This window comes from Trichoplusia ni, chromosome 4 (genome assembly GCF_003590095.1).
Source record: "Trichoplusia ni isolate ovarian cell line Hi5 chromosome 4, tn1, whole genome shotgun sequence".
Lineage (NCBI taxonomy): Eukaryota > Metazoa > Arthropoda > Insecta > Lepidoptera > Noctuidae > Trichoplusia > Trichoplusia ni.
In genome coordinates this window covers 3,832,594-3,845,189 of record NC_039481.1, presented here as the reverse complement: position 1 = coordinate 3,845,189, position 12,596 = coordinate 3,832,594, and the positions used below count along the sequence as shown (strand labels likewise).

At 38.6% G+C, this 12,596-nt stretch overlaps 1 protein-coding gene across 13 annotated transcripts in view; it reads left to right on the top strand.

Moving 5' to 3' along the window:
* The window catches only part of LOC113492592 (protein sickie), a 180,564-nt gene that overhangs the window by 97,261 nt on the left and 70,707 nt on the right, over positions 1-12,596 (top strand). For all 13 annotated transcript variants that reach the window (XM_026870111.1, XM_026870104.1, XM_026870108.1 and 10 more), the window contains one exon: positions 3,390-3,703. In XM_026870111.1, coding sequence (XP_026725912.1) covers positions 3,390-3,703 — 314 coding nt within the window. The remainder of the gene's footprint in view (positions 1-3,389; positions 3,704-12,596) is intronic.

Below are 12,596 nucleotides of genomic sequence, written 5' to 3'. Positions count from 1 at the left end.
GGTTCGCTAGACTATGAAGTGATAATGAATTTTAGCACACTCATAAGGCATACTTACGTCATCTATTATGAACCGCAAACGGAAAGAAATAGGTTAGTCTCTACACGACCTAGATTAGGGCTTCTAATGTAAATCCAGCCAGACCCACTCGTCAAGTTAAATTTTTATAATCGTTTACGTCAATAGAAAAAGTTCAGAGGGATGGAAATTATATTGCGTTTTGAAAAGTCGCATGAGGTTGACTTGTTCTATCAATTCTGAAGATTGTCGAATTGGCTTGACTAAAAAGATAGGATTCTTTAGATAAACCTACTGATACTAGATTTGTAAAGAATAATCGTTTGTTTCCAAGAATATAGGTAATCAGAATAATCTAATAATAACTCGTTTTCGACGAGACGACAAGTAGTATCCCTGAAAATAACTTCACCGTTACGTAAGAAATTGGGGGAACGTGTGAAACTGGCGTAAAATTCTTCTTTCCTTTTGCGTTAAAACTTTCTCGACGCTACACGAACACAAGTAAACTATAAAATAGCCATGTAATAACGTTATGGGTTTAATTCCCACGCTTGTAACATCATCGACAGGTCACAAATCAGGTACACCTGACCTGCCGTTGTCAACAAACCGCTGTCGGAAATTCAATAGACCCAATTTAATTAACGTTCATTGGCCATCTATGGAGGAATCATCGAATCATACTGCCGTAAAGTTTTGTATGGTTGTTATTACCTACATGAAATAGCTCAATTCGTTCTCGTGACTTTAAAACTTGAACAGTGGACTTCCTTTGGCGGTTGTCAGTTTCCTCAGTAATTGCAGTAACGCAGTAACATAATTGAGACAATTTTCTCATTCTATTTCTGTACTACCTAAGCCAATTTCATTCCTGCCTGCTCCAAGCAATTTACTAATTCTGACAGCTTTGTACATTTGTGCTCTCGTTGCTGTGTTACGACTTATTCTTTGGACCTCTTTCGAATTATGATGCTGTTACTCAATTGTTCACATTGTAGTACAATTTACAAACTTTTATGAGTTGTTATAAATGCCTTTAAACTTGTTTGAAGAATATAAGGAAAAGTAATACACAGTTTTTATTATATCTGCAACTGCATACTTATGAGAAAGGTTGCCGAGATTCGTCACGCAGAAGCATTTCAGAAAATTTTTGACGGGACATTTCTTTGCAAACTTGGCACACAATATTTTAACGTCAATCAGAATGTTATACAGTTTATAATGAAACGTCTGTAGTTATTTTTTCTGTTGTTTTGTCACGACAAACGGTTCGTGGGAGGCGGCGTTTGTTCCAGAGACTAAAGAAGCCACACAAAAGGTACAAAATATCTGTTGTAAGACATGTGACCATAATATTATACAGGATAGCTTCCTTGACGTGTGTAGGGATGGCAGGAGTGCTTAAGCAAGTGCTTTAAACCGTAAAAAAGCAACATTTATTTTAAGTTCAAGTGCAGATCGGCGTATGACCCCTATTTTTTTAACTAACATAGCCTGTCCAGTTAGAGATTATCTAAAAGAAAAAAATCCGCAGCAATTTCCCCTTTTAGAATCCATTTGGCTTCACATACAGGAGAGCAAGCCTGTCACAATCCATCGTGCCAAATTTAACCCCCTAAATGGGCTCCAACTAACGAGAATGACCGAACAGGAAAACTAAATTACACTTTGCTCGTTCGGGTAGCGACAGGTATGGAATGAGTTGAAAATAGCCCTTTTGTAAGTCCTAATGAAATGAGGGATTACTTATTAGTAGATGTAGTATAATGATCATTTAATGATATTTTAAGTAAGTCAAGTCAAGTATTCTTATTTGGGATAGTAATTATCCCGGCAATTTTGGAATGGCAGTTCATGTATGTTGCAGTCCAAATCATTTGAACCATATGTGAAATCAATTGTTATTCTAACTTAGACACAGTGACGATAATATTAGCCAGCACAGCTCTTGCGTAGTCAAAAGCTTCGCTAAGCTTCTCACGTAGTCGCTCCTGTATGACAATGAATCTATTTTCTATCGTCACAATATTATTTTGTATAACCTAGATACTCACGTCAAATATAGCAATTAAAAATTAAGGTTTGAAGTTATTGCATCATAAATGATCCATAAGGAACATCGTTAACCTTTCAAAAGGAAGTCAATGCACAATTTGGTATTGCTATCATCATCAATATTTTTTCAAATAGATTCAAACGCGACTCCAACACCTCTTAATTTGTGTTTTAATAGATCATGATGACAAAAAAATGTGAGAGACCCTTATTATTTTGCATTAAATAGGATATATTTCTTGACGTCCGTTCCTATTCAACTCAGTTATGTTTTCGTCGGTGGTCAGTGGGCAGCCCTGGTTTCTCCAGGGTAGGTGCACAATGGCGGGCATCGGGCTCGGGACCCAGTGGTTGTGCCGGTGACCTATGAGCTCAGGAGACTTGCCTTTTAAGGCCCGGCGCCGGCCTCAGCCGTGTCGCAACGCGTGCGCAACTCGATGCATGCTTTGTACCTGTTCAACATGTCACATTGAGGTCACCAATTGATTCTGGAAGCCCAAGAAGGCATGTTCTTCGTTGTAATCGTTTGATGTTAACATCGTTCAATTTCTGCTCTTGAATTCCTGTTTCTGTATTGGTAGATACTCGTATGTGTGGATGCCGAGATTTATTATGCTCAGCCTTTAATACCCAAAAGTGTAATCTAGGTAATGTCTTTAATTCATATTTTTGTTTTGTTTAACATTCCATGAAAAGAAATACGTACATGTACATTTTAACATACATGTTCATTCATATTATCTTTTCTTAGAATCGCCAACATTGTATCAGCCGACCATAATGCAATTTCATGGTTAAACTTCAACCTCTAAAGATATCGGCATGAAGCACGCACGTTATTCCATGTTATTTAGCATCGGTTACTGTGTCGTTAAATAAGTGCAGGTACTGTCCAAACACCTCTTTGATATTTCAAGGCCTATCGGAAAGCGATAAACTTCATTGCTACGCTGATCGTGTAAGATCGGAAGCGGCTGCGCGTGCGATCACAATGGCAACTACATACGTAAAAGCTTCGTGTGATTAATTATTAATAAAACGGTCTCATTGCGAATTTGCACCGATACCATTTTCGTATTTTATTCACTGTCGATTGTGATATTTTACGAGCGATTAATGTTTGGAATAATTGATTTTTACAGCGTATATCGAATTCTCGATTATCAAATATACATAGATACCTTCACCATGCTCTCCTCTTAAACAGAGATATATATCAAATATACAATCGAACATATGCAATACGAAACACCATTAGAGTGAAATTGCTATTTTTTTTATTCATAAAAAAATACTTTCTTTGTTTGCAGTTGGAGAACGTCCAATGCTGTTTGGACTTCCTTCACGCTCAAAAAGTCCAAGGATTAGAACAAGTAACTGCTGTCGACATTCGTGATGCAAAATTAAAAGCAGTATTAGCACTGTTTTTCGCGCTAAGTAGACATAAACAAGCCACCAAACAAAGGACAACGCCATCTAGTGGAAATGCGACAAACATCGGGAAGAACTCAAGCGAAGATGTTTCTCTAAGTGCAGTCCAGCGCATAACAGGTGGCAGCAGTTGCGATGAAATTTTAACAGCGTGCACAAATAACGTCGATATGACGACGTTAACAGCTAATAGGTGAGTTAATCATTATAAATTTACTAAGATTTCTAGGCTACTGCAACGCGGAAACCACTTTTAATGTTTAGAGCTTTGCGCCATCTGTTGGCTTATTTTTGAACTAAGTTGTTACGTTAAGGCTTTAACGTATCAGCCAGCTGTCGCTAGATGGCTCTAGTGACGCAAATCCTATTCTATTTCCATTCGTAAAAAGTAAGTAAGGACGTGCGCGTATACTTATTTGGTTGTATGGAATTATCAGGCTCTGTACTCATCGATAATAAATTTATTTCGCGCTTCTGAGCGACCTGAGATACCTGTGTTCAAATGAGGGATCAGGATATAACTTTTTAAAATTGTTAGATCAATGTAATATTTCGGTATCATAGTAATATAATATATTATTTAGAGATTAAAGTTCCTTCTCAATACTTTTTGGCTTTTATGTAGAAAATATAGAAATAGACAAATTAATAACTATTAATTTCGTATCTGGCGAAAGGAACTACAAATACGGCACTCCGTAGATAGATTTTAAAAATAAGTATGCTTCCGAACTCAAACCGCTAAATCAGTGCGCATGGTTGTGTTTCTATAGTTAGAAACTTTAGACAGTTCTTGCTAATATTACAACATTATGTATTTTCGGTTCATTTAAAAACTACCATAAATTGTATCTAGGTATTATATAACTCGTACACATATTATGGACTATTCTATGGACTTGTACACGAAGAGAACGAGAATAAGTCCAAAGATCCTCTAAATAGTTTACGAAAATTGTGAAATGGAAATTATAATAAGTATTAAAAGGAGATTTAACCGATTAGAATTTGGGCTAAATCCAGAGTTCATCGATAGATTACACGTTACGTATAAGGTAGATATAATTTTGAAATACAATCGGGAATACGAAATTGTAAAGCTCTTGTTATGTTTAGTCGGAAGATCGGAAATGCCTACCGCAGAGAAAGCCATAACTCTTGCGTGCCGGCCGCCCAGTGACATTTCTATTTCGGTGCATAGCGCCCTCTGTTGGCGAGTTGCCGAGGTGATCACTCGGTAGGTTTACTCATGTTCTATGTTAGTAAACAAAGACTGCACTTGGCAACGTGAACTTGGGACACGGACATTTGGCACCATATGTTAACGTTAGGTGAAATCGATATTAGCTCTCCCTGTTCTTTTGTAGTTCATATCTACTACTAGAAATAAATCCACTTGCTGTCTGAGGTCATCTAAGTTCAATACAAGCATTTACTTTATTTTATTTGCAATTTAATTGAAATACTCTTTTTTTGCCGAAAAGTTTGCCGGTTGAGCAAGTTCTATTCTTTTTACCCTAAAGTATGATCTCGTAAACCAAAAAACCCAGATGCTTAAAAAGAATAAGTGGATACTAAACCTTAATTAATTATTCATCCTCACGAAAACGAACAAGTCTTTCACATTAAAAGACAATGGCCTTATTAATAACCGTCATAGGTGGTTGTCGGTCCTCAAGACGAGCTCTTGACACCCGTCACCCATCACCCAGCACCCGGTCAATGGTTCCCTGATTGCGGCACAATGCGAGGATGTCACGACTCCCGAACTTGACTCACGACAAAGGGCTAACAAGGCATTGTCTGGCAATTGTTGCGTCGCCACACCTAGCTCGCACGTGCCCTGGTTTTACCGGAAAAAGCTTTCATAGAAACTATGAAAGTTTTGATGTTCGCTGGCGCTGTCTTTTGGTTTCGTTTACGGTTGATAATTAGATTTTGTTTTCATGTTGGTTTAATAATAAGATTCTGTACTCGTAGTACATAATACATATTATTCTTATACATGTCTCAAAAGTCTTAGGTTCAAAATTATAACATAAGTCAGTTACACCTAACTTTATGAATACCTAATTCATAAAGTTAGGTGTAACTGATTTTCATTACCTCATGACTGAGTTTCATAATATACAGCTTCAAAAAAGCAGTGAAATTATCCCCCAATAAACTTCTTCTACACACACATTTAGGTGAAAACTCGAATTAGATTACCGCATCAATGCAAAATGCAATAACCACGCAAAATGTACATAAATTAATTAGATAATTTATAAAAAAAAACGCCTAATATTCTTTATTAACCAACTTTCTTAAACTAGTCTCTCTAAAGTCCTCAAAGCAAAAGTGAGTGCATTCCTTGCCGAATGGAACCGGTCTACATTTAGAATTCCGCCAGTTTTTCACATAGGTGAACAACCGAGGGCGCACGTTTAACACAATGGGACCACTTTCCTTACTGGGCAGCTCCTTGTAAGGCCCTCAGCCCGCCGAGACCGACCGAATACCTTTTACGAAGCCAGGGTAAACACTCGAACTGATCATTAAGTATAATGATGTAAATTGTGTAATATCAAGTAAACTTACTCCTACCAGCTTCAAATGTCACTCTGACATTCAATGTGATGCAATAGACGCGTGTAATCCCGACCGTATGTAAGATTTATATCCCATTGTGGATCTCTGATAAGCATGAAATATTACAGTAGGTTTCATTCATTTATTCCATTTTATAATGGGGATAACTACATAAAATAGAAGTTGTTATAATAATCTTCGTAAGGCGGATTCATAACTTACTTATTTTTTGGTCACCCGTATTCATCGGGCTAGTCCGACTGGGCTCGGATAGATCGGGATTAATCTGTAAATTACTTTTTATTTTTGTTATGAATATACAAGTACCAAAAGAGCAATCAGACATCTGTAATAAGATTACTTTCAGATAAGTCTTCTTCCAGCGAATTTCAGACATTACTAAGAAACCCTCTTCAATCGTTCAATTAATTACCGAAATTTTGTGACTGCCTGCCGAATCGATCAGTCGTTATCAACACAAAAACATTCTGAAACTTAACTCTTCCGATAACGGTAGCATGACGAATGACAGAATCATCTTTCATTTAAAATAACAAGACGTCCCCGTCATCTCGTGGTACGATAAGTGTAAAATTACTGAGGGCTGGGAGTGCCTGTTTCGAGTAGCCAATTAGGGACTTATCGACTTAGGAATGGTGGTTGGTGGTGTGAACTGAAGAGCTCGTATCGAATTTCCCGTTGAGTTGTCAACATAACCGCTACCGCCGCAGGCATGGCTAATTACTGATCCATCCTTAACCCCTGATCCGAGAACAAGCTAGCAGGGGTTAAAACCTCTAGGATTAACAAAACATTTTTTTCTCTTGTCATGACTTTTATAAATGTTTTCCTTAGTCTTGATACACTTTCCACTTAGATACAAGGGATGTGTTACGTAAGTTTATCAGACGTCACACTCCCTACTCATGTTACATAATAAATTACGCAAGTGTGATCCTCTTAAACATATCACTTACTGTGTCCCAAAAGCCGACTGCTACCGAGCAACCGTATCAAGTATATGTTTGTACGGTCAGCAGCCGCGGCGTGTCAAGCCGTGTTTACGTATCTCTCGCGGCTCGTCACTATCCTCTATCCATTCCGTCAACAAACATAATTCTCTTAGCTTGCTTACGCTCCTTAATGGCGTACACAAATGGAGAGGGCGATTGGAGATGCCTTTCTAAGTATAAAGTTTATAAGTAATAGGCACGTGATGATTTGTCTGTGTGTCTTTGAGTTTAAGCGTTTTCGTTCATCCATAAGTAGCAAGTGGATGGTTTCGTATCTTAAAAGCGTTAACTCTAGTAACAATAATTCTTATAATTAAAGCCACTTACGAAGCACTTAAAGTTCTTCAAAACTTGAATATAAGTAGAAAAGCAATCTGACGATCAATCCTAGAAATAAAAAAAGAAGAATTGATTTAAGCCTGTCACAAACACCATGGCGAATTTTCGTAATAAGAAAATGTCTTGAGCAGAGGCGAGCTCGTCGGTTCGTTTAACGACCGTCGGAGCGCGATCGCCGGGCCCCTGTTGAAAATTCCACTTATTAAACTGCACTCTTTATGTGCTCGTAAATTACGCCTTATGAGTTCAATGCTTCGCTTAATCCGAGTGTTGTTAAGCGATGGACAATACGTGATCTGAAGGTACGGTTTCAGTGTCAGACATAGATTTACGATTCAACTTATTGAATTTGGGAAAGGCGGTATACGTAAACCTAAATTGAAATTGTTTTAGTAGATGTAAGACAAATAAAATGTTATTGGAGATTTACGAAACAAATATTATTCAGAACAAAACATTAAGCTTGTTTAAAATGAGCACTTCCTCTCCATTTTACTAAACCCGCATTGTCTCCGCCCCCATAACAAACATCGAAACTTTCGCGTGTAACCAACGATAAGATCGAGTCTCCAAAAATATAATAAAGGTAATCTCCTTTAAATTGATGTGGTTCCCGAGGCGCGGCGACAGAGTAACGGCATGGTACACACAGCCACGCATCAGCCGCGACCGCGCCATCGACACGCTTCAAAAATATAATTCATATTTCTCACGTTTGTATTATAAATCACGGGATGCTTTTAGAACTTCCACGAATAGTTTAATCTCGTTTTACAAGCGAAAGGGGAATTAGTCGATTCTTAGCCGAGCCGGAACATTTCCGCATTGTTCGAAACTTTGAGCGGCGGTTATTTAAATTGATTTTATTAGAATTGAGGAAATATATTTTAATCTGGTGTAGGAATGGTTGTGACATGTTGAAGTTTGTTGTCGTTTCGCCGAACTTAGTATGAGGGCCGCAGAGCGCACTGCAGCGAATTCTTGTGACGCGGGGTGATATGTGTGCCCGTTTAAATTTTGTTGCACATTGTATGTTCATGCGTAAAACGTTGTGAACAATTTATGTTATCACTTGAGACGTTACTTATATTTGCTACTATCTTTTTAAGGATTGTTTCTTTCTTATTTTATCATTATTCTCTTTAAACCATTATTACATCTAAGTTAATATGTAGATGCATAGACCTGGATAGTGTAGTCCGAGGGAATTGAATCCAGAATCTTTGTAAAACATCTTACGCCTCACTCTTTCCAATATATCTTAAGAGCCATAAACCAAGTATTTGTTTGGAACCACAACGTCACATTGTCGTCAGTTTGTTTAGTTTTATAGTGTTTGTTCTAACCCTCAGACGGGAACACGTGTAAACAGAACGATACGAACATTCATCTTTTTTATGTTTTTCAACTTATGAACATAAACATTTGAGGTTAGGGTCTGGCATTGCTAAAGGAGATAATGCGAGGGCTTTAAAAAACTTAAGTAACTTGCTTATTATTACTTCTCTTTAAAAGTTTTTCTTAAGAGTCCAGGAAATGGCTCATAACTTAGCTCTATTTCACTTAGAGCGAGGGAAACTAAAGTTTGCGTGGCACTTATGATAAGCAGCTGATTCTTCCTGTTTTCCAATTCACCCTCTTTGGAAATGTAATGAATAGGAATGACATTTACGGCACATTACAGTCGGATAGCTTTTGTCCCTACCCTCTCTACCCATTTCATCTACATTTGCTGTCCTCAGCAAACATAGATTCTGCTCTTATCTAGAACACAGATTTCCATTTTAAAACTAGTTTTCGAACTTTTGTGCTTAAAATTAGTTTAATAAAACCAAAGGCTGGGACGTTCTGTTGTAACTAGCTAGCACCGTCAAAACTTCTACCACTCTGGAACCTAACACCTTGTAAATTGGTCCGGTGTATTTGGAAAGAGAGACTGCGCTACACTTTGTAGAGCACGAGCCCTCCCCCACAATTGTAACAGTTTCTCTGTAGGAGGGGGTAGGCGCTCTGAAGTAATTGTACAAATAACGCCTCGCAAACACTGCGCTAGCGATGTCGCGACACTTATTTCTAAGTTTACACAGTGAAATTAGTTTCAGAATTTTCAGCTTAAAAATTCGCTGGAAAGTAAACCTACTTAATGAAATTAAAAGCACTCGAGAGCTAGTCTGAAATTAGTTTTCTTTTTGAGCCTAGCCCAACAGAGCAGAGAAAATTCTTTCAATTTATTTGTGGAAATTAATTTTATGGCTCAAGTTATAAGGAATGGATTTGTCTCGAATTATATTAAGTCAGTAATAAACTGGTCGAGTTTAATAGACGTTTATGTCCATAATATCGATGAGTGTAAATGTGTGACGCAATATGACCGTACGCACCCTCCGATTATTACAATGGGTATTATTAATAGCTATGCGAGATGTAGTCATGAGATTAGTGAATGATTTCTTATTAATTTGCTGACTATATTTATTTAATGAGATACACATACCGTCACAAAAAATTGCGAGACCATTAATTAATAGATATGCCAACCCACATCTGAATGTAAATACCGTTTTCTGCCCTCTCTCATATACAATTCAATCCGTGGTAATAATTTTAGACCCTTCTCTGCAAATGTCGACAAGTAACGGACATAACCGGCCGTTAAACCATGTTCTGCCGAAAGGTAATCGTAGTTATCTGTAGGAAGCTGTTTACCGCACACCTCCGTAAATTATTTCGCGGGCTCGAGTGATTTAACGAGATAAGCCGCGAACCCTTCTGGGAGTGCATAACGTCATCCCGCTAATGCAAGGGTCCCCTCCCTAGCGCAGATGGCACCCATTCCGTCAGTTTTTCATACATCTTCTAGGCAGGGCTGTGCGTACGTTTTCGCAGCTAGATAACTATAGTTAAGATAATACAAAAAAAATCCGCTCGAACACAGTTTCAATGTATACCGAAGATCAGAAGTGATTTATTGGAAAAGCTCGAAGCTAGTTACAGTTTAACTACGACAAAGAACAAGTTAAGCCCATGCATTACTAGGAACTATATAAGCAAAACGATTTGCAAGTAGTTTACAGCTTCCCATATTCCAAAGTATCGGATAAGCGCTGCGTGCGTTGCGTTAAACGACGTGCGCGGGCATGCGGGCCTGACGGACAGCCCTGTTTAGTATTAGCATTCGCTGCATCCCGCCGCGCGATCACGGATTCGGAAGGGGCGAAGGCCCTTGCGCTTTCGACGAGTGTTTTGTCTGTCGTGCGGACGCAATGGTCGCGCGTGCACGCTCTCATGCGCCGGCCGGAGCACGCGCCCGCGCCGCCGCCGCGCCGCGCCGCTGAACCCGCGAGTGCGCCCCGAACATCCCGCCTGTGACAAATCGTGTTAAGGATTATTGTTTATGGTGTGCAAAGCTCGACCGTGTATTTATAGACTGCGTAAAGCGGTGTTCTAATCGGAGTTGTTTAAGTGGACGCAACACTACTTGAGATCATTTTCTTGTTTACGTTTTATGCCGTATTCGTAGTTAATTCGGGCGGTTAGTTGTTTCGTTTACGAGTGAATCATTTTCTCTGTATTCTGACTTAACGGAGCTTAAGGAAATTTCTCTTAAATGACATGAGTTAACGAATTACTCGAGCCTTCAAGACTTAAATAAATTGAAGCGGCACATCCACGGAGTGTTTCACAAAATTAACGTTACACGAGTAATCACGAGTGGGATTCGATTAAGTAAACAATGTTTACTCCTGATGCATACTTAAGACTTCATTATTCCAAAATAACTTACGAAGCGATGTAACGACCGGTTAGCTGGATAAAACTGTTATTCGTATATTTGGGGCACGGTACTTTAGGTATCGTAAAAGGTAAACATTCAGACTTCCTTATTTTCTTTTTATTGCGTTGTCCTTTTGGCTTAATGTAGTTTCTGTCGGAGCAGTGGTTGCGTCGAACCGCAGTGAAGTGTAACAAGGTTCGCATTTAAGTTATTACTTAGCTGTGGAGGCTGTATGCAAGTGTGCGGGCGAGGGCCCGGTTATCTCGCCTGGCGCGCTGCCGCCCACGGCCCGGCTCGTGCAGACTGGTCCCGAGCCCACAGCACTAATAAAAATCCAAAATAAACTCCAATACTTCGAAATAAAACCTCCGCGGTAATTGCTATGTGATTGTATCGTGTAAAAACTGTTTGTTTACGTCTGCCTGTCGTTGTTGGACATCGCGTGTTTCAACCAACTTTGATTGACAAGTCGCCTGTCTATTGTTCTACTTTTTTAATTGTAGTTATATAAATGCTCTTTTACAATTTGAAATCAGACCGTTGTTGTTGAGATTTTGTTTTGTGATTGAAAGTTCGATGAACTCTACCGGATTGACCTCATACTGCCATGGCCAAGATTAATTGGGATTGGTACAAGAATCGCCGTTCAATAAATCATTTCAGACATTAAAATTCCTAAAAGACTAGGATAAATATTGTAATTACCTGGACACCCGTGTCTTGGAAAAGATTGATAATATTAAATATGATAGATTGATTTACAAGAGACGGCTACTTGTTCTATTTCAGTAACTCTGTGTTAGTTTACCACAACTATGTTTATATAGTCTCGATAACTTTCTTAACCCGCCCACACTGAACTAAAACCATTTTACTGTCTTGCTTAACAGACAAGTATTGCATATCGGCTTACAACAAGAACTTATCCCATTCACCTCAAACTCAAGTCTTGTAATCGCTACAATAAATAAAACTGCAGTTTCCTATTCGGAGGAATTCGTAACACAGATTTCTAAAGCCATAATCATTACATTTAGTTCCATTGAAGGCATTTATAACACAATAAATTTTAAGGGCACAGTCGCGTGAATTGCCTCTACATTACTCTACACTATTAATTCTCTTTGCAGTTCCCTTTACTTATAAGACGTGCGAATCTATCTAAACCAAGTAATTACATATCGGCTTTTCTATAGAAGTACATAATGTGCCAATTGAGCAGGTATCTATGCATAAAGCTGGTTCAAGCTCCATTAAAGTCCGGCGCAAACGTGATTAATGTATTTGCGAGCAGTCGTTTTGAAATAGAATTGCAGTACAAAAAGGTGTAGTTCGTGTAGGCAGCGCGATATGAAAGCTTCCATAAGTTTAACCGGCTGGCAGTT